General features: G+C 27.1%; 2 protein-coding genes across 5 annotated transcripts in view; one reads left to right on the plus strand and one right to left on the minus strand.

Annotated features, from left to right (window-relative positions):
* eIF3b (eukaryotic translation initiation factor 3 subunit b) overlaps positions 1–1082 on the minus strand; it is a 121872-nt gene extending 120790 nt beyond the window's left edge. Inside the window, exon 1 of the mRNA XM_075375634.1 lies at positions 932–1082. Coding sequence (XP_075231749.1) covers positions 932–1058 — 127 coding nt within the window. The 5' untranslated portion in view covers positions 1059–1082. The remainder of the gene's footprint in view (positions 1–931) is intronic.
* The window catches only part of LOC142330409 (multiple inositol polyphosphate phosphatase 1-like), a 90746-nt gene extending 74006 nt beyond the window's left edge, over positions 1–16740 (plus strand). For 3 of the 4 annotated variants that reach the window (XM_075375639.1, XM_075375636.1, XM_075375638.1), the window contains exons 7-10: positions 5332–5432; positions 8649–8758; positions 11540–11746; positions 14252–16740. In XM_075375639.1, coding sequence (XP_075231754.1) covers positions 5332–5432; positions 8649–8758; positions 11540–11746; positions 14252–14501 — 668 coding nt within the window. In that variant the 3' untranslated portion in view covers positions 14502–16740. The remainder of the gene's footprint in view (positions 1–5331; positions 5433–8648; positions 8759–11539; positions 11747–14251) is intronic. The other variant, XM_075375635.1, reaches the window with a different exon arrangement.
* Positions 16741–22601: the final 5861 nt, after the last annotated feature.

Raw genomic sequence — 22601 nt, forward strand, 5'->3', positions numbered from 1 at the left:
TTTTTACATCTCAGATTTATGCATTTTTACCTATCACCTTAGTGAAAAACTAGTAGGTTGTGAAATAATTTTATAAAATACTAGCCAAAATATAATTTTGGTAATTTTTTATAATTTTAATAGTAGTCTAGCCAGGACCCCTGATGTGTGCTTTATCCTCATGGTTGGGCAAATATTAAATATTTTACAATTATTTATTTTACTTCATTATGTTTCTGTTGCCACAGTGACAGAAATATAGAGAAGTAAAAGGATTAAATTTTTATTATTAATGAACATCTTTAATATTTTAACCCTCAAGGGAGCTAGGGCCTTGATCTTGGCTTAAAACCTACCCTGGGATCACACAAATGTATCCTGAAAATTTGAAAGCAATCAGTCAGTTGGTTCTCATGTGATGCTGTTACAAACTGATAGATCCTAGGTCTTTCATTTGGAGATTCTGGGTTTGAATCCCGGTCAGGCAAGGCATTTTCACATAATAAAAAACATTCATCTCATCCTCTGAAGCAATACCTAATGGTGATTCCAGAGATAAAAAAAAAAAAAATCGCATTTATATATAAGATTTTTTAAATATTTCTAGGTATAAATAACTATTGTTTTCTTTCACTTTAATATAAATGTAGCGAAACAGAATAGAATAGAGTAGTATATACAGAGTAAATTAACTGAACATAAAACTAACTTCTTAATTAATATTAGTTTTAACCTTTTTTTAATCATGCATTACTACTATGATACACACACATGCAACACACAAGTACAGTGTAAACTTGCTAAAACGCGGTTATCGAGAGACTTACGTGAAACCCGCGTTATTTCGAGAAGTAAATTTTAAATCACAAAGGGGATCAACTAAAAAAAATAGGTAAAAATCAAGCAATAATGATTTAATAGAAAAAGCCAATACAGTATAATTTGTACTTACATAGAAACAAGTTAAGTGCGGAAGATACGATATTTCTTTTTTTAACCTCTGCAACACCTTCCCCTTCTTCCTCCGGCAAATTATCGTTAGGTTGTAGAACGGAGTTTACAATTTCTTCGTCGGTCATGTAATGGGCAACGGGCGTTTGATTGTCTTCTTGAACCCATCTCACTCATTGAGATCACTTACAGATAATTCCTACCCGGTTGAATTTGACAGTTCCAGTACGTGTTCGTCAGTAAAAATATGAACGTTTCCTGTTTCAGTGTCTTCTGTGTTACTCTGTGGCAATACCAACCAACAATTTTTAATTGTAACAGAATTTACGTTACTCCATGCTGTTCCAGCGCTGTATACAACATTTTTTAATGACAGTTTTAAGAAATTCTGTTACTTGTAATTCTGAGTTAACGATTGCGGTCAGTAGCTCTTATCGGTAATAAGCTTTAAATGCCCAAATAACTTCTCGATCTAATGGTTGGATCAAAAATGTGGTGTTCTTGGGTAAAAACACTGCGATTGTATTCCCGGTTTTAGATTTCAGTAAGCGGATGAGCAGAGCAATTGTTAGGAAGCAATAAAGTTTTTCCTCCAATTTTCGAACTCTTAAATAATTTTTAACACAAGATATAAATTCATCGTTAAACCATGTTAAAAAAACCATAACACATCATCCAAGCATTTTTACTAGTTTTAAAAATAACCGGTAATAAATTCATATTAACGTGTTTGAAGCAACGTGGGGTTGGCATACTTGCCAATGAGCAACGGCTTCAATTTATGATTTCCTGACTTATTGGGACATAGAAAAGTTACCCTTTGTTTATTTTCATACCAGACTTATTTGTGCCTGCTTCGCATCTAATATTTTCGTTGGCAATAGTTTATAATACAAAGCAGTTTCATCACAATTATATAACTTTTCGTCATTGAAGTTATTCTCTTCTATAACTGATTGTAATATTGTTTGTGAAAAATGTTCGGCTGCCGTCGCATCTGTTGAACGAGATTCTCTTTCGATATTTAATGGCTTATGCCGTGACGGATTTTCCATCGCGATAACCAACCGCTAGAAGCACTAAATTCTTTTTAAAATTTTTAAAAACTCAGTTTTTGAAAAAATCAAAGGTATGTACACTTATCTGCAACATTAACATCACCGAGTGTAAGCTTTTTGCGATCAAGTCAGACTGTTTCATCTACCGAATCAATAAAAGAATGCAATTTATCTTCTTCTTTCACCTAACCATGTATAGTACCTTCAGGCACATCGAATTCCTGGAACAAGCTGGCTTTCGAACAACCTGCCTTAGCCTTTCAATAATTTATAATTTTTTCGTTACAGAATACGTTTTTCGTTTAGACTACATGTTAGGCAAGTACAAACGAAAACAAACACTACAAAATCTAATAAATTAACCAATGTAATAAGACTTAACAATACTGATAAACACAGTAAAAGCAGCTCGGAATAAATCATAATATGTAATAACATTCAGATACCTTTTACTGTCCCTTGCACAAGCAGCACATTGATGGTCTTATTGCTGTTACAGGAAATAAGTCATGTGCAGTATATCATAAGAATTTCTCCTATTACTGTATTAGAATCATAGTTTAGTATTATTGAATCATGTTTTTGGGAATTCCAAGACTTTAAAACTGATCGTGACTAATTGACAGATGTTATATTAGAAGTGTATTGTTGACAATTTCAAAGGATTTATGGTAAGTTTTACACCGATATCAAATACAGTGGTAGGGTGAGTAGCATTTCTTCATCCTATTTTATTTTTTCAGATATTTTTTGGGGGATAGGTTATAATCCGTAGTATATTGAGCCGCGTTATAGCAGGGCTGTACTGTATATGTTGCAGTGGATTATTTATGATGTAAACCCTGGATTGGTGTTCTAGAACTTTATTTTAATGTACCATGATGCATCAGAAGAGTTTACATAATACTGGAATAATTTTCATAATTTTACAAAACACTTTACAATTTAAGGCGAGCATCATGTAAATGCTCGCTTTAAATTGTTTTAAAGCGAGCATTTACATGATGCATATATGTTTATGTACCACTAATGTCAAATGTGATTAAAACCTAGCATAAAATTACTACTAAATAGCTCACTTGAACTATTTAATTCTTGAAAACTGAAAATGCAAAATCTTAGAACAGTTGTTTTTATAATGATCTCAACACAAAGGTAAAAAATACTCTGTGAGAAGATGTCTAACAAGTCAAAAGTATGGGTATGAAGTAAAAGAAAAAACATTTTTGTTTATATAGTTCAAGGATGTATTATTTTTAGCAGCTAGAACATAAATACAGATTTGTTAATAAGAACAAATCAAAACAATGACATATGGTCATAATTATATGTAGCATATAAACAAAATATAAGGAAACTTCATAACTGAAAGAGAGCAAATGCAGTTTTATAAACTTCAGTGCCCAGTGCCCATAACATTCTTGTTGACAGATAAATTACTTTTCCTGTACACCAATATATTTAATTGATCATTTTGAATCCATAAGTAATAAAACATATTTGGTATAGCTAAGCAAAACACGTGCATTGAAGTGAAAAGGGGTATACTAATGTAAAAAATAATGGTTTATTCTATTATCCAACTGATGCACACAGCTAGTATATGACTACCAGCCAATCCTCAAACTATAATATATTATTATATTTTAATGAATAATCTTTGTTTTGCTTGTGAGAAAGTGAGTTTTCTTTCTCATATTTTTAATTCACTAAACATTTACTTTGTATTTACCAAAAATAACTTGTATAATATACATGGAAAAACATATTTCTGGGTCATACCATTCTGAAGTTCTTGCATAACAAATTGTTGGTGCTATTTTTCTAATTTGAGACTAAACTTATATCAATAAGGATTTTTAATTGGAAAATATATGATTGATTGAAATACTGTATTTTTTAGATTCTATTGTTAATAACTAATCAATTGTTTGAAAAATATGCATAAAATTACTATGACATAAACAAGTTGTCTCAATCTTTAATAGGGAGTTGTATTTTATAATTTTATCAACATGTTTTGCCAATGTGTATATGATTTGAAGCCATGTAAACAGATTTTATCATTGATAAATTAGTAAATATGGTTTTTAAGAAAAGATTAAACTGAACAGAAAAGAATATCATCAAACCAGTTAACTGGTTAACTTTAAAAATAAAAAATAAATTAAATCTAATAACAGACCTTATAAATTCTAGTTTGTAAACTATTTATACAAGAAATTATTAAAAAATTAAATCAAATAGGGACTCTCAAGTCATCATTTCTCATTCAGTTGTGATCATCTTCTGAATCACTGAAGATGGTTGCAAAAATGACTTAAAAGAAAATCATTAGAAATATTTTATTATAAAATTTGATTAATTTTATTGTCATTAAAGTTTATATTTTTAAATAATAAATAATGAAGTTATTATAAATGCACTGACATAAAATAAAAGAGTATTACTGAATAAAAACCAGATGAAGGTATAGTAAAATTATGTTTATTTCTATGTAATTTATTATTGAGATATAAAAATAAATATAATCTAAAGGGAGTATGCAAAAATAAAATATGATAATAATATACAAAATGTCAACTAAAGATGAACACAAATAGTATCCTTAAAACTACAATATAAAGTTTTTTTTTATCTCTTGATCTCTTAGAGATCCTAATAGTTGATATTTTGAAGTGATTAGTAAAATAAATTAAAATAATATTTCTCCAAACATATTAGAGCCTAAAAATGATGGAAATTCAAAATTATATAACATAACAAAAGATCTAATTTTTAATAAGTACAAAATGTAAAGTAATGTGTGTAGATAATATGTCTGTAATGTAATATAGATATAGATGTATATTCTTATTTATACCTATTTAGATTTCTATTTATTATTTTTTTTAAAGGTTAAACACTAATAAAAGATATGATTTTTTTCAATTTACAGGAAAAAATCTTAAACTCCTTTTATTAATAAACTTTATAATTATTAGATCATGTTCTAAACAAATTTTATTTTAAATAAATAGGGTAAATTGGGTGAAATGGTAAATTACAATTACAATTAACCTAGTGGTTCTGCAACATATAGAATATTTCAGTAAGTAGTGATCTAGAAACTGAAGGGTGCAAAGTAAGGATAAATGAATACTATAACCAAAACCATATTTAATACACTGGATCATTAGATCATAGATGTTAATAATGATGGGTGTAGATTTGCTGAATTTATTATCAGCAAAAATTGTCGCACTATGTATTACTTAAACAAATATATGTTTTTTTCATAAATTGTAAATTAGAAAAGTTTGCTAGTAGTGTATTAAAATTTTTAAATTTTATTTTTCAACAGTGGATCTGCATAATATGTACATGATGTGTGCCTATAGTAAATCTTGGGATTATTACAAAACATCACCATGGTGTGCTGCATTTACAAAAGATGAATTAAAGGTAATATAAACATGATTATCAAATAAATTATTATTATTATTATGCTTTTACGGCCAACATGGGACCACTTAAGTCAATTTTAGTTGGATCTTTTCTGAGAAAAGCGTGTTATTTTACTCTTTCGAGCTGCCCAGTATTTCTTCATCCGTTCAGATCTTACTTTCTTTTCTTCATCCGTAAACACCCTCTTCGTTGTATTTTGTAGTTTGTCTGTCTTTTGTTTAAATCTAATGCTCTTATCTTTTAGCTTTGTAATTTTTCCAGTTTTATTCTGTAGGTCAGTCAGGGAAATTCCCCTATATTTATCAAATAAATATATTAAAGAATTCAATTTATTATTAAAAAGAACTACAGAAGTTAAACAACAGGAAATTTATAAACATAAAAACAACGCACGACACATACTTAAAGACAAATGAACACAATTCATATTGTTTTGTCTATGAAAGTGTTATGTACTGTTATTTTTGGAATGCCTTGCACTTTGTAGATATGCAATGAACTATGGAGAGAGGTGGAATGCTGTTATTCTAATAATATTAATATTCGGTGTTGCTGTAGTATTGGTCACCATCACTACCCTGCTCTGTAAGTCCACGGAGGTTGCTGTAGGCTAGAAGACATTATTTAAGAAACAGAAATAATGCTATTAGTGCTTGTTGAAAATTTTCAAAAGAACTAAAAGCTTTCTTCAAAGTTAAAAATACTTAGTTTGTTAACTGAATTAGTCAATATGATTTACCACCTATAACATAACATAACATCAAGGTAAATAGCTCATTACTTTTATTGTATATATATTTCTGAATAAATGACATTTATTATATAAGAAATAACTATTACAAAGAAACAGTGTTTCCTTGAGAGGAAGCAAGAGGAAAAGTATAAATAGCTCTATAGAAGAAAGTATATTTTGTTTCATAATTAAGCTTTTGTCATAATAATTAAGTACAGAATTATTCACAATTTTATAGATATATTTACTTATTTAAAAAAATTACTTATTTTAATTAAATAATAAAAATTATAATAATTATCTAATTATTTTAAACAATAATGTTTTTCATTAAAATATATGACTATCCAACCTATTACAAGGAACTTATTAGAACTCAATCAGTTTACTTATTAGAACTAGAGTAAAATATGATTCAACTAAAATCTCCTTTAACTGTTTTATAAAAATATTTCTATTGTCATAAGAATCAATGTAATTGAACTGCTTCATGAACTTTAGCCATAAATAAGACAGAGCTTATCTAAAAAATTAATGTTGTTTTATGGACGTTCACAAAAGTTTCTTCTTCCATTCCTACCAAACATCAAATGGTTTTCTTTTAAAAACTAAAAAAAATTTAAATCTTCTTTAGATGATGATGTTCCCAAAAATAGCATTAAGATACTACTACTACACATAAAATATCAATCCATCATAAATTTGTCTCATCAATAAATCAACACCAAGCCTAAATATTAGGATTAGTAACTACAAAAAAATTTCAGTTAAATGATTAAATAGATAAAAAGAATGAGAAAATTTATTTAAACAAGAAATTCAAAATTGAGTAACTGTCAAAAAATATCAAACGAAAGCATGAAATTCCTAATTGTAATTGCTATATGTATTTGTGTATGAATAAAGTGCCATAATTGTAATGGTAGTAGATAACCTGAAGTGACTGTTAATTCACTCCCAAAAATGTAGTCATTTTTATGACAATAATAATCATATCAGTATCACTAGGGAAATTTAAAAATAAAGTGGTTTTCTATTACCTTGTCTATTAAGCCAAATATACTGTTGAATGAATAAAATTGCATTGTTTTTAATAATTTACAATTATTATTATAGATTCTATAAACTTGATACGTCAGTTCTAAATGATTAACATCAGGGATGTATTTAGTTTCTAGTTTAAAATATATATTTTAGGTTTGATGACATATCACCATATACCTTAAAAATACTTATTGTATTCTTAAAAAAAAATATATATATTTTATAGAATTCCATATTACTTTATATGCTTTTGTAATAAATAAAATCCAAAAAAATATATCCTAACATGACGTGAGCACTAGAATATATATATATATATCAAATGTCAAAATGACAGTAATTTAGGCATAACCAAATGCCATATGTATTGAGCATATATGGTATATATCATCCCCCTCTCTCTCACTCTGTGTGTGTGTGTGTGTGTGTGTGTGTGTGTGTGTGTGTGTGTGTGTGTGTGTGTGTGTGTGTGTGTGTGTGTGTGTGTGTGTGTGTGTGTGTGTGTGTGTGTGTGTGTGTGTGTGTGTGTGTGTGTGTGTGTGTGTGTGTGTGTGTGTGTGTGTGTGTGTTTATGTGCACACATGCACATCTGTTTAATACACTGTCATGGCTTGTGTGCACACTTCTGAAATACCCTTGTTTATGGTACTGTAGTACTAATTTCTTTTTGATGAAATAATAAATCTGTTTCATGTAGATTTTCAGCATTTTCAATGTACATTATTACGTACACTTTTGGAATGCTGAGCAAGAAAAATTTGAGGATGAAGTCATAATTAATGAAAGAAAAATATATTTTGTATTAGTTACTTGAGCAATTTGATGGCTTTCTTCGTTCTTTTTAATCCTTTGCTAAATTAACATGCTCCAATTCAAAGAACTGCAAAGTTCTTGTGTTTTCTTATGATCTTTTGTTAAATACTCCTAATTAAGATGTAATTTGATAATTACTTTATTTCCAAAAAATAAATAAATTAATAAAAATCAAATATATGTTATATTTTTAATTAACAGTAAAAAGCAATTACATACATACATTACCAGAGCAGCCAAGTTGCAATAAAGTACGTTAGCAGCATTTTGACAACTTTTATCTCGTACATCCTGTAAACAAACAGAACAAAAAAGATTAGTCAAACTAATCTATTCATAATTATTTAAAAGGCCTATTTATTAATCTTGATTGCTACAACTATGGCAGTGTTATAAAAGTTATGAACTGTGACCATCTCAAGTCAGTTCAAATGAGAAATTTTATAAGCTGCATTAGAGTAATATTTTACTGGGAAAGTCAGATACAAATGGTAGTAATGTGTTAAGCATCCAGGAATCAAGAAAAATATATACATAAATTAATCTTTGTGAATAATATTGATAATGTAAAATTATTTCATTGAGAGCCAATCATTTAATATAATGGTTCAATTTTTTTTCAGCTAATGGAATATGTCAGAGATTTATGGTATTACTACAAGTCTGGTTATGGAATGGATATAAATTTAAAAGTTGGCTGTCCAGCCGTTCGTGATATAATGGAAAGATTTACGTAAGATTATATTTTATAATATAAAAAAATATCCATTTCAACTTGATCTTCATTCAAATGTAAAACAAGCAGTCATTCATATGAATCAAGAGAATGTAAAAATACTATTGTGTTTTTGCAGAATCAGAAATTATATATATTCACGTAATTCACACACTTTTTTGACCAACACTTTTTATCTAAAAGTGAGTGCATGATTCATGTCAGGAAACAATTTTACATAGGTTATATTGTAACTAAAATTTGATCATCAATGAGAAAATGATATTTATTTGACTGAATATTTTATTTTTAAATATTTTTTAAAGATATTGTTTAAAAATTCAGGTGTGTGAATTATGTGAGAGATGAGGAAAAAAATAAAGCTTGAATACTCTATTTTTTGATAGTATACTTCAAATTTAAAAAATCATTAAATTAAAAAAAAAAAAATCAGTGAAAAGAAAAGTTTTAAAAATTTGAAAGTTTTTCTTCGTGCTTGATAGAGCGCATGGAAAAAATGAAATTCTTTCAGTAAACTATATTAAAATCATTTATAAAAGCTTAAGATTTTAGCTTTAATTTATTTTTTTCTATGTCTGTGATTTTTCTCAACCGAAATATTCCACTTAAAAGAGAAAAGGCCACTTTTGTTTTTAATGCTACATATCTCCTGATCTAAGCATTGTATTGATATAAATAAATATGAAAATTAAAGGGTTTTGATCCAGCTTTAATGACAAATCGAGAGATCTTTAATGTAGCATTGCAGTTTTTGGCTTTTGTTCATTTTGTGCAGAGTATTAAAATCTTCAAAGATTGAGACTGTAACATGTATCCCCTGCTCTCAACTTAATCCAAGATCATATTACAGTCTCACTCATTAAAGATCAGTATCTCGGCACAAAATGAACAAAAGCTAAAAACTGCAAAGCTACATTAAAGACCTCAATTTGTCATTAAGGCTAGATCTAAACCCTTTAATTTTCATATTTATTTGTATCAATAAGTTGCTAAGATAGGGGGATATGCAGTATTAAAGACAAAAATTACCTTTTCTCTTTAAAGTGGAATATTTCAGTTGAGAAAAATCACAGACATAAAAAACAAATTAAAGCTGAAGTCTTAAGCTTTTAAACGATTTTAATGCAGTTTACTGAAAGAATTTCGTTTTACCTATGCGCTAGATCAAACACGAAGATACACTTTCAAATTTTTAAAACTTTTTTCTCACTGATTTTTAATTTGATGATTTTTTAAATCTTCAGTGCACTAGCAAAAAGTATAGAGTATTCAAGCTTTAATTTCTTTTTTTTTTGTCTCTCTAAACCCTTTGGTTGCAAACTTAAAATAGTTTGAATACAATCATTTTTTATCATAATATATAGGTGTCCCTTTAATTTTTTGTACCATTGTGTAATGTAGCAGTAGTATGAAATAAAAAAATAAAACCGATTTATATTCTTTGTTAAACAATCATCATTTTTTTTTTTGTTAACAACCAGTCATTTTGACGACTACTTATAATAACTATGTCAAACAAATGAATATTTATTATATACAAAGCATTATTATTCAATTATATACAAAGCTTTATTATTCAATTATCAACAAATGAAGAAAAAGTGCCAGGAAGTAAAAAAGGCTCATAAGTAGAAAGGCTGTTTCTTTCTTGGTAAGAGTATCAGCTGTATCATTCCTATCTACAGCTTGGTGCATTTAATGCAGTTCTTTTTAAGGCCTATGGATCTATAATTAAACCTGGAGAGTAAGACCAGAGAGCATTACTATATTAGATCAAAAATAGAACAATATAAGTTCAGCAATAAAAAATGTGCCTGACTGCATATATTAGTGTGTATATAAATTATATATTTATCTCTGAATCTTATTCATCAACACTAATTAAACACAGCAAACTAATATCACCTACAGTAAGAAATCAATGTTAGTAAATACTAAACTAAGATGCTACAGTACAGTTGTTTATCCTTAAGCTCTATATGGAGGTGAATATCTAACATTTAACAAGAAACTTCTAATTGAAAAACTATAAACAAAAAAAATAAAGGGTACTCAACAAAGTCCTAGAGCCCATCAAAGATAGAGAATAATACAGAAGACAGACTAATGAATTACACATGAAAATAAGAAGATATTGGATGTCATCAGTAAACGAAGAATCTCCTTCCACAGTTAATAACAAAAAATTAATTTTAACAGGCTGGGAAACAAGCTATTTATACACTTTAAAAATCTAAAAACCAATAACTACTGCATCAGTAAAACTGAAAGAGACATGGAAGAACTGAAAATAATACAAGAAGACATAATAATACAAGAATGTGCACCAGTAAAAAAGAAAGTGCAAACCAACACAGGTTTCTAGGAAAAACAAAAATAACTGAAGAAATATACCTGGGCAGAAGAAAGAAAAGAAAAACATTAGGAAATGATGAAGGATATGTGGAAGAAAAAAATTAATTCAATTAGTGAATTAATTGGACATTGTTGATATTAGATAAAATGAAAAAAAAGAAGCTTTTGTGAGATTGCTGGCATGGTCAATATATTTTTTAAAAGTGTGATTCATGAGGATCACTGATGATTTTATGTATATCTTTTTATTGTTTGATAATGGAAAAAAAATTAAATATTAATCTCATTTGTTCATAAAATACAATAATCAGCATTTTTCTTTTTTGGCTCCTAGGGAATGCCTATCCAAACATATAGTGGCCAATGTGTTAATTATAGTTTTATTTTTATTATATATGAATAAATTTTAATTTTAATTTTCAGGAGACTTGCCAATAATGATGAATCAGAACCAAATGGGGTATTTTATTTTACCCATACAACAGCAGTTAATTCTGCATTGTCAAGACTGGGTATTGCAAAAGATCCATACATGATTAGGCATGACAATTATTTCAATGTGTCCAAAAGACTATGGCAAACTTCACTGATTGGACCATTCATGTCCAATTTACAAGCAATATTTTACAAGTAAGTATTACTCTCAATATAACATATATTAATTACGTATACTATTTCACTGGTTTTTAATATTATTATTAAAAAAAAATCATTAAGCTCATTGCTTAGCTGGGGGTCAGATCAGAAATAAAACCTGTCATGGTATGGTACATGGTTTGTTTGAAAATAAGCAGGATTACTATTGTTAACGATTCTTTGGTTTAATGCTCTGTTGAGTAGACAGTTAAAATATTTATGTATTAATGAAATTAGAATATTTATACATCTTGACAGCCCACTGGGCTGGTCTAATGGTTAACTTGTCATCACAAATCAATTGTTTAACAGCTGATTTTTTAAGTCGAAGGTTCTGAGGCACAAATCCTAGTAAAATTTAGTTGCTTTTATATGGATATGAATACTAGAAAGTGGATACCAGTATACTTTGGTGATTGGGGTTCAATTAATCACACATCTCAGGAACGGTGGACCTCTTTTTTTTACTTTTTCCTGTTTAGCCTCCGGTAACTACCGTTTAGATAATTCTTCAGAGGATGAATGAGGATGATATGTATGAGTGTAAATGAAGTGTAGTCTTGTACATTCTCAGTTCGACCATTCCTGAGATGTGTGGTTAATTGAAACCCAACCACCAAAGAACACCGGTATCCACGATCTAGTATTCAAATCTGTGTAAAAATAACTGGCTTTACTAGGTCTTGAACGCTGGAACTCTCGGCTTCCAAATCAGCTGATTTGGGAAGACGCGTTCACCACTAGACCAACCCGGTGGGTTCAGGAACGGTGGACCTGAGTCTGTACAAGCTCACACCTCATTTACATGTCATAATACATATCATCCTCACCTCATTGGACAGTTGAGGAGCTGTTTATTGTTCACTAGTTGAACAGCTGCAATGTACACATTAGTAATGGAGAGTATATCGTGACAATTATACATTTTAATAAAAATTTAATCTATCCTAGAGTACTTTACATTAGCCCACCAGGTTGGTCTAGTGGTTAACTCATCATCACAAATCAGCTGATTTTGAAGTTGAGAGTTCTAAGGTTCAAATCCTAGAAAAGGAATAGTAGATCATGGGTTCTGGTGTTCTTCGATGGTTGGGTTCCAATTAACCACAAACTTCAGGAATGGTCGACCTGAGACTGTAAAAGACTACAGTTCATTTACATTCATACATATCATCCTCTGAAGTAATACCTTACAGTGGTTCTGCAGACTAAACAGAAAGGGAGAGCGAGAGAGAGAGTGAGAGTACTTTTCATTCAAGTTAAATAAATATGGATCTATGTATAGCACCCAGAACATGAACAGAAATATTTACTTTACATGAATGCTTATTTGTTTTTATTACAATGAATCAATGCATTCTTTGTATGCCATAGATGTTATTTATCTAGTTAATGAATTCTTCTGCTTTATTTTCTTATTAGTTATAACGTTAATAATGTTTATTTGCTTTCAGAAAACAAACAAATTACTTTTCTCCAAACTTTTCCCACATTTACCTTTCCTCGAACATAGTTTATTACCATAAAACAAAAAAACATCTTTTATGTTTTTTTTTGGAATTTTTAATAATACAAAAGGTTATGTGTAATACAAAGGCTATATATATAATACAGGCTACATGTAATAATACATTTAGCCTGATCTCATTTTAATATTCAATGTATTTTTACTAAATTATTTTCAATAAATGAATTTCCACTAAAATTTACTTGGAAGAATTTTTATCAAAAAGAAGGTTTGTTGCCATTGTGTTTCTTGTGAGCAGCCTTTTTTCATAGTTAGTGTTTTTCTTGAAGGATTATAAAAAATTTAAATAAAATTAAAATTAAAAAAAATAAATAAAATATAATAAATGTAAACAATGTAAAAATCTGACTAAAAAACATTTTTTTCTTTAAATTTTGACTTTGTGTAGTCAAAACCAAATTAAGATTTGGTAAATTGAAAAGTTCTTGACAAAATGTAAACTACCCTCATGGTTTAATCATTCTTTTTCATCATTCATTTCCTTTCCTATCCCTTATCCCTTCTTCCTTATAATTGATTCTGTTTGCAGGTCTGACCCTTGACCATATTGCTTCTCCATGCTAAGGAAGTCAGCACCTGAAGAGCCTGTAATTATTTGAACTAGCAACGGTTTATCTCTTGGAACTCTATTTGGTTACTCAACAAACCTAATAGTAGTAGCTTTAGGTATATCAATTTCTAAATGTCAAATTTTATAGAAGTGAAAAAGTATTATTTTTTTGTTTTTATTACAGTTTTTTGAAGTCAGATTTAACTTTTTAAAAAGTTGATTTTTTATGATAATACGTACTACATATAAATTGGTTGTCTGATGAAAATTAGACTATAAGAAAGAATTGAAGTCAGTGAAGTTAATTTACATAAAATCTAAATTATATAACATTACTTATATTGTTACATTTATGTAACAGGATTGACTGAATACTGTATAATACACATGAATTAATATAAATTATTTTTAACATTTGCAGATGTACAGAAGGTGAAGAAAATCGAGTAATGTTCTTTTTGAATGAACACATAGTAAATTATGAAGGATGTGATGTTGGTTTATGTTCATTTAAATATCTTAAAGAAAAACTTGCATCAATTGTAGATCCATCAACATGCAACAATAAGTTTTGTTTTAAATCATCAGCAAATCAGTTATCAAATCACAGCTTCATTTTATCAGTAATAAGTCTATTAATAATATTAAAAACTGTTTATAGGTTTATATAATTGAAAGTTATGTTAAATGTGTTATTTAAGATTTTAGTAATTAGGATAAGAAGAAATTTACTGGGTCCTAGATAAGACAGTAAAATGCATTCCTACAACCTGATTGACAAAACCTAGAACATCTCAAGAAATAGCACTAGTAAATTGAAGTGTGCAAAGTAAAATGCTAATAGTTTGAGCCAGACTTAATAAACCAGTCTCAGTAGGTCATTGAAGTTAAACAATAACGAATGCAGTTCAATGAGTACTGTTGACATTAATGGCTAATAAAAATTATGGTAATGTCATAAAATTTATAAAAAAGTAATTCTACTATGGTGTTTTTTAAAAATAATTTAAATATTATTACCAATTTATGAAAATACTACTTTTATTTAGTATAACTGGTGTATTAAAATTTTGTCTAACTAATCAGTTTTTAAAAATAAAACAAGGCCAAATATTTTATTAAAATAAAAAAATAAATACTTTATAACATTTTATTTCTTAAAAAAATAAAAAATAAATTTTTTTTGTAAGTTATTTCTATTTTATTACAGGTTGTAATTAATAGTATTATTATAAACTACATTTAATTAATGTTTTGCTTTTTGATCAGTTGAATTGGAGGTACATCTTATTCTCTGTTTTCTATAATCAAAGGGCTTAACAGGGTTTAGAACTCAACAAAAATATATTTTATTGTTAGAACTAAATTAGTTTGATTTTATACTTCCTCGTAATAAAATGATATTACTGAATTAGTGTTGGATATATATATATATATATATATATTAAACAATATAAAACATTTTTTTATTTAAAACATTAGGTAATATTATCATTTAGAAAAGTTTGTAAAATGTGTATGTGATATTCTTAAAATGCAGTGACATAATTACAATCCATTTTTCTAAAAAATAAAAAAAAAAAATGTAAGGAATTAAAAAAAATAAGTTACCCTGTAAAAAAAAACATTTTAAACTATTCTAGCTGAATTAAGCATACATCTCAGGAACTGTTGACCTGAAACTGAACAAGACTACATTCATTCATATCATCCCTCATTCATCCTCTGAAGTAATACCTTACAGTAGTTCTGGAGGCGAAACAGAAAAAGAGACAACTGAATTAACATCAGTACTTAACATGCAGTTGGTTAATGAAGCCTCATGGCAATGTACATTATTATGCTACGTTAATGACACCAAGTAAATGAAAACAGTTATTTTTAATAATTTAATCAATTCTAAAAATCTTTCCACTTTATGTCTGAGATATTATAACATTAACAATATATAGTTGATCATTTCTGTATTTCTCTGAGAATAATAATAAATACTTTACACACACATATATGCATGTAGGCATTATGGCAAGTGATAGAGATGAGAGCTCAGAGTGAAAATGTTGTGATCTGAACTGACTTGCAATGTATTATCTAAAGGGATTTATGAGAAAACTGACAATCTAATGGTTGATAATTGGTTAAAGTGAAATTAAGCAACTTGGCTCACAGCTTGCTTTCAGGCATTGATTATTGAATAGTCATGTTACATTACAATATTAGACAGTTGTCAATTTAACAACCAAGGACTGATAAAGTTAAAATTTAACTAAAAGTGGTATCACATGCAACCTATCGTATGGGAAAATACAAAAGAATTATTATTTAGCAGGATGATGGAATATGGAATAACCAAGAATATAATTTTGGCATTTCTACTCATAAAACAAAGGTTTTTTTCATATACTTATACTAGTTTTGTCGCTGTTGAGACGTACCAAGTGTAGTGATTTATAATATTTTGTTTTATAATATTTATCTTTTACCAACCAAAGATGTTTATAATGTAATTAATTTACAAACAGTATTATTATACTCTAATTTGATATAAAGCTTAGAAAATACTGTCACATTAATCAGATAAAAGTTTATCAAGGTTAGAGGATGATATGTATTTATATATATGCTAAAATGTAAAAATCTAAAGACAAGTAATAGAATTAATATAACTATTTAAAGTAGTTAAATGCAGTATATCTAAACATTTAATAATTTGTTATCATTAAAAATATATTTTATAAATGCATTTTATATATATATAAAACAATATTATTTATAGTTAATTGTAATTTTGTAAAATTGTTAATATACCAATAGAAAATATTATATTGTAATTTTTATGTTATTTAATTGGTAAAAGTAAATATTTTTTGTTATATTTTTATTTTATTTTATTGTTTAATATAAGTTTTATTTGTCGACTGATTTGAGTATACTGAATTGTAATATATATATATATATATATATATATATATATATATATATATATATATTAATAGCTGTAGAGTTATTTGTTTCCACTAAAAATTACATTTATGATAGTAATAAAAAAAATAAATAAAGTAAATTATTATACAACTGAGAATGTTTTGATGTATTTAAAATAAATTATTTGAAATAAAATGCACAATGAAACTCCTTCCACTGACTGAAAGAAAAGATAGTTGTTTCTTTAAAATATACTTTACTTATATTAACACTATGCTTTTTCTTTCAACATCATTTTAATCTATTTTATTTTTTCTGGAATGAGCACAAATTAATGATAAAAGAATGCAGACTAATTGAAAAACTGAAAGCAGCAATACAGACTCCCAAAACATTTGGTACTTACGTATTAACACCACCGCAGCTACAGCTTTATTTAAAAACAAAGTAGTCAATATAATTTAACCAAACTTAACCTACGCTTGCTTCGCTCGCTAATTAACTAATTAACAGCGTAGGTTAAGTTTGGGTAAATTATATTTATAAAATAAATAAATATTTATTAAAATTAATAAAGAGACTGTTTTGAATCTATGTTAAACTCTATATCGGCCCATTTTCCACCGAAATCCATCCGATTGACTAGTAAATACCAACATTTTTCCACCTTTTAAAACACCATAAAATATTAATCAGTAACTTGCTTTAATTAGATGAAGAATCAGCTTATTAGAGTTGCTGAAAGTGATCAAAGTAATGATTGGTAGTAATGTTTTGAAGTAAGTTATTGAAAATATGGTATTTATAAAATTATGTTTGGGTTCTATTTTCAAAAATTTATAATTTTAAATCATTTTTCATTGTTGATTGTCATGGACAAAATATAATTTTTTTATACTTACTGTTTATTTCACCAATTCAGATTGCAAATTTCTATATGAAAAATATATTACCAGTTACAACAATAAGTTTACAAAATAGTACTTATAAAGTAACAGTACAAATTTATATGGTTGGCAATTTGGTGTAATGGTTAGCATCCTGATTTCTAGATTAATTAGTCTTAGGTTCAATTCTTTCAAGAGTATGGATATTTTTTCACCTAACATTTCATCCTTCTTCTTAAAATACATATCTGAAGTAGTGATACCAAAATAAAATATAAAACACTGCAGACAGGGATGTAAAAACAAATTAGATTTAAATTTACAGCTTAAGTTTTATTAATAGTTATTAGATATTAGTTAAGAGACTCCTCTAAAGATCTTGTCCATTAAAAAAGAGTACAAAACATTTTCATAAATAGAATTAGAGATTTAATGTTATTATATTTAACATTATTATTACTTTCAAATATATTTTTTTAATTATTTTACATTTTTTTAAACAAATGTAAATGTAATAATATCTGAATTTTCTAAATTTGTGGAAATTTGCTTCCAGAAAATCTTTTTGTATTTTTTTTATTTAGCTCCCTTATCAGCTGTGCTGCTGATAGCGCAATTAAAGTGATAGTTAAGTTTTAACTTTAATTATCCAAACTTAAGGCCGCATAAAACTTTCTATTTGATTTATGTTGAATTATATAATTTAATTAAAATAATAGCCATCAAACAATTTATATAATTTGTTTGTGAGAGTCATCAGTTACTTCTGTTTCTGATTACAACATAAAATAATTGGCGTTAATTAAATTCTACATTTTACAAAAGCTAATTTGATAACATTAATTTTTTAACTTTTGCAATTGAGTTTTATTATAATTGAATTCATTAAGAGAACTAGAAGAAAACTAATCTATAGAAAGGTAGTTTATCTTAATAATACGAAGTCTGATAGAATTATTTATTAATATGAATTCTAATTCATAGGCCTTAGAGCAAAAAAAAAGCTGTAAGAGTCTTTATTTTATGTTATATCCGCAACTGAGAGAAAAATTTAAAAAACTGCTACACAATCTCCTTGGGGCAATACGCCCAGATATTTTTCTTATGCAGAAGGCATTACAGAAAAAAAAATTGGAAGACATTCTAATATACTTAACATTACAACCAACCATTCAACAAATCAGAGTTCTCTGTATCTGATATTGGGAAACCTAACTTAGTAAAGTTTTTGCTAGAGAGGTAAGAAAATAAATTATTACTGCTCACCTCTGTTCTTGTCACCATGTAAAAAGTAGATATACATTTACAAAACTGGAGTCAGAACTTTTGGGGCCTCAGCCTTCTGTTAATATAATATAGCAGAAGGCCTCAGAATGTAAAAATAATAAGAAACTATAATAAGAAATTATAATAAGTGGGTATGATGAAACAAAAAAATTAGACACAAAATTAAAAATTAACCCTGTCCTTGAGGTGCAGTACCAAAAAAGTTCATTTCTACTGCAATATATCAGTGTTTTATATATATATGATGTTAATTTATTTAATTTCATTCATATTCTAATAAACAACTCGTTTATATATAATACATCGTTTTTATACAATACAGTTATTCAATATTGGTTAAGAGACTTCTCTAAAAGGTCTTATTTATTAGAAAAGAGTTGAAAACATTTTTGTTAATAAAATTAGAGATTCAGTGTTATTGGGTGGATCCTTTTATATATTTATTTACATTTTATTTATTTGTCGGTTGACTTTTGGTTCCATTTTATTTCATTGTAACTAATTCAATAATAATGTATCGCTTCTACTTCATTAATCCCTTGTTAAATTTATTATCTTGCACTAGAAGAACATGAAAAATAACAAATTTCTTTAGGAAAAGTTATTAGTAGTGTGGTAAAAATATTAAGAAATTAAATAAAACTTTATTTCTGAAAAAAGATAATAAAAAACTTGTTTTGTCCAATTTTCAATTAAATAAATTATTTATTAATTCATTTATAATTTTCATTCATTTTCTCAAAATAATTAAAACTGAAGATTCAGCAAGAACAAAAAAAAAATCATTTATTTATTCATAGTATTCATTTACGTTTAAAAAGTTTTTTTAAAATTTAATATAAATAAAATCAGTTTTAAGTTTATACTGCACAAAAATTCACAAGAAATGCAAATTTTTAACTTTCCCCTCCGCCGTCACATATAAATAATAACTTATAATTAATAGTTTAAACATAAGTTTGGGATTATTGTGATAACTGTTAATTTGTGTTAAAGAATGTGTTAATATTTAAGTTACAATAATTTGTTTAATATATTGCTGACTGAGATCTGACTCATTGGGTGTTTAAACACAGGCAATCTTTACACCTATTATGGCTTCAGTTATTGCTTAATGAAATAATTTTTGTTGCTGGCAAGGTTATTCTATTAAGCATGTCTTACTATATAAGAAAAAATATGTAGAAAAATACGCCGACTAAAATATAGGTGATTAGTATTAATGGTTTTAGAGAGGATGAGGACTGTGAGAGACATTTCAGGGACCTTCATGGATTGATAACATGTACATACATAATTTCATTTTAAAGTTCTGGAGTTTTACCAAAAATAGTTAATAAAATTTAATTTACAATAATAGAAGTTTAAAACTGCTCTCAGTTTGTTTGTAATGGGTAAAAAGATTAGAGTAAAAAGAAAAACTTTTTTTGAGTACACATCCTTTCAAAAGCTTTTTGCTTCTATCTACCCTTATCCTTTAATAACCCACATATGGTCTAGCAGGAACCTTACATATAAACTTTGTATTGTTACTCCCCCACAACTTTCATCAAGAAACATGCCAACTAGCAAATTGTTCACCATACAACTTCCATCACTTTAAACAACTTCTCAGTTATCATCCAACTACATTGATGTTAAGTGTGGTAATGTTGATTCTTACATGAAAATGGATCTGGGTATTTAAGTAATGAATTTGAGAACAGGTACATCTCTTATAATTAAAATTTATAGCGTTAATTTTTCAAATGTTGAAGAAGAATGATTAAAAAAATCCTTCAAAAATAGTGAAAATTTGCAATCAAAAATCACCATTTTAATCAATCTGAAAGCATTGAATTTAAGTGTACAAATTTGAAAAAAAATGTGAAAAAGGATAGTGAAAGTCTAAATAATGATGGTAAGGTTAATGAAGGTGTTCTTAAAAAAAATATTAAAATTATTTTAGTAAAAAACAGACCGTTTTGCTGTATAGCTCAAGAATGCCGGACAATAATATTATCATAATTTAGACCAATTCAATATTAATTATATTTTTGTAATTTTATATCTATTACAATGTATAAAGCTTCTTATTTATCCCTTTCCTCTGAACCTAAATTATTAGTGTACCAATACACATGAATTGATTATCAATATAATATAAGAAATTAATGTAAGACAATAAATATACGTTCAGATTTCTGTTTATTTATTTTCTTACTACTAAATAAAAAAGTACTTAACTCTAAAACTTACTGAGAATTAGTTTTAAAAAGATATAATGAAAATATATTAAAAAAAAATCATATTAATAATCAATTTTTTTTTTTTTTTTTATAAAGTCTGCTAGATCAAACTGAGTTCTTTGTATAAAAAAATTGCTTAACGGAATGGAATAACTTTATTAAAAACAAAAATTATTTCATTAAACAGGATATTACAGTAATCAGATTTAAATTTTTTTTTAGCATGACCATTAATCGAAAGTCAAACTTATATAACTTAAAAGTTAATTAAAGTTAACTTATATAAATAAAAATGAAAGAAAAAAAGGTGTTATTCTTATTTGCTCTTAACAGAAATTCATACACCAATCTGGTCAGATTTTTATTTTAAATATGAAACACCTGATCTTAAAAACAGAAAGAATTTATAAAAAAAGTTACTTAGTTCATTTTGAATTGTTTATTTTGTAATTAACAAAGTATATATTTTTATAAGAAAAAAATAACCAACATTTTACAAAAATTTAAGTTTTTTTAAATAAAACTTTTGCCATTTATAAAAATACCTTTTCTTTAGGGATTTATAGAGTTACTGTACTTGTTATAATATGAACAAAGGAATACCCATTCAAAACACTTTAAATATAAAACAAAATTATTATTGTTATCAGACCTTAGTATAAGTATCTGTAATATATTATGTAGCAGTCATGGTCGATAAGCTTATGATAGCCAACATAGTTGTGCTGTAGAATGTAAAAGCAATACAGCTTAAGCCAAAAGGAATATTTAATACATTGTGATGAAAAGGGTTATTATTATTAATATTATTACGGTTATTAATATGCAAATATTTGACTACCATAGATAATAGTACGTTCAAAAGAGGTTTAAAATTAATAAATACATTTATTAAAACATATTATTAATGAACATAAAATAACTATTAAAAAATAATTATTAAAAATATTAATAAATGCGTCATACACAAGTAAAGAAGTTCTTTATTAAAAATACAGGTTGGTTAAGAAAGTACCAGGCGATTTCTCCTCTCAAGAGTTCTAAGGTTCAAATCCTAGTAAAGGAAGTTACTTTTATATACAGACTTGAATACTAGATCGTGGATACTGGTGTTCCTTGATGGTTGGGTTTCAATTAATTACACATCTCAGGAATGTTCGACCTAAGACTGAACAAGATTAGACTTCATTTACATACTTAATTTCAATCCTAAATTTAAATTCAGTGGCGGCTTAACGATTTGGCCCTCAGTAAGTAACTTTTTGCCAGCTTTTTCAACTTACTAGAAGGTTTTGGAAGTCATTTTGTTTATCTAAAAAAAAAAAAAAAAAAATGCTAGATCATGGATTCTGGTGTCTTTGGTGGTCGGGTTTCATTTATCAGTACAGTTACATTACATTGATAAGTCGCTAATGACTTTAATTAATTGTTGATGCGACTATAA

The sequence above is a fragment of the Lycorma delicatula genome, chromosome 9 (assembly GCF_047948215.1).
Source record: "Lycorma delicatula isolate Av1 chromosome 9, ASM4794821v1, whole genome shotgun sequence".
NCBI classification, from domain to species: Eukaryota; Metazoa; Arthropoda; class Insecta; order Hemiptera; family Fulgoridae; genus Lycorma; species Lycorma delicatula.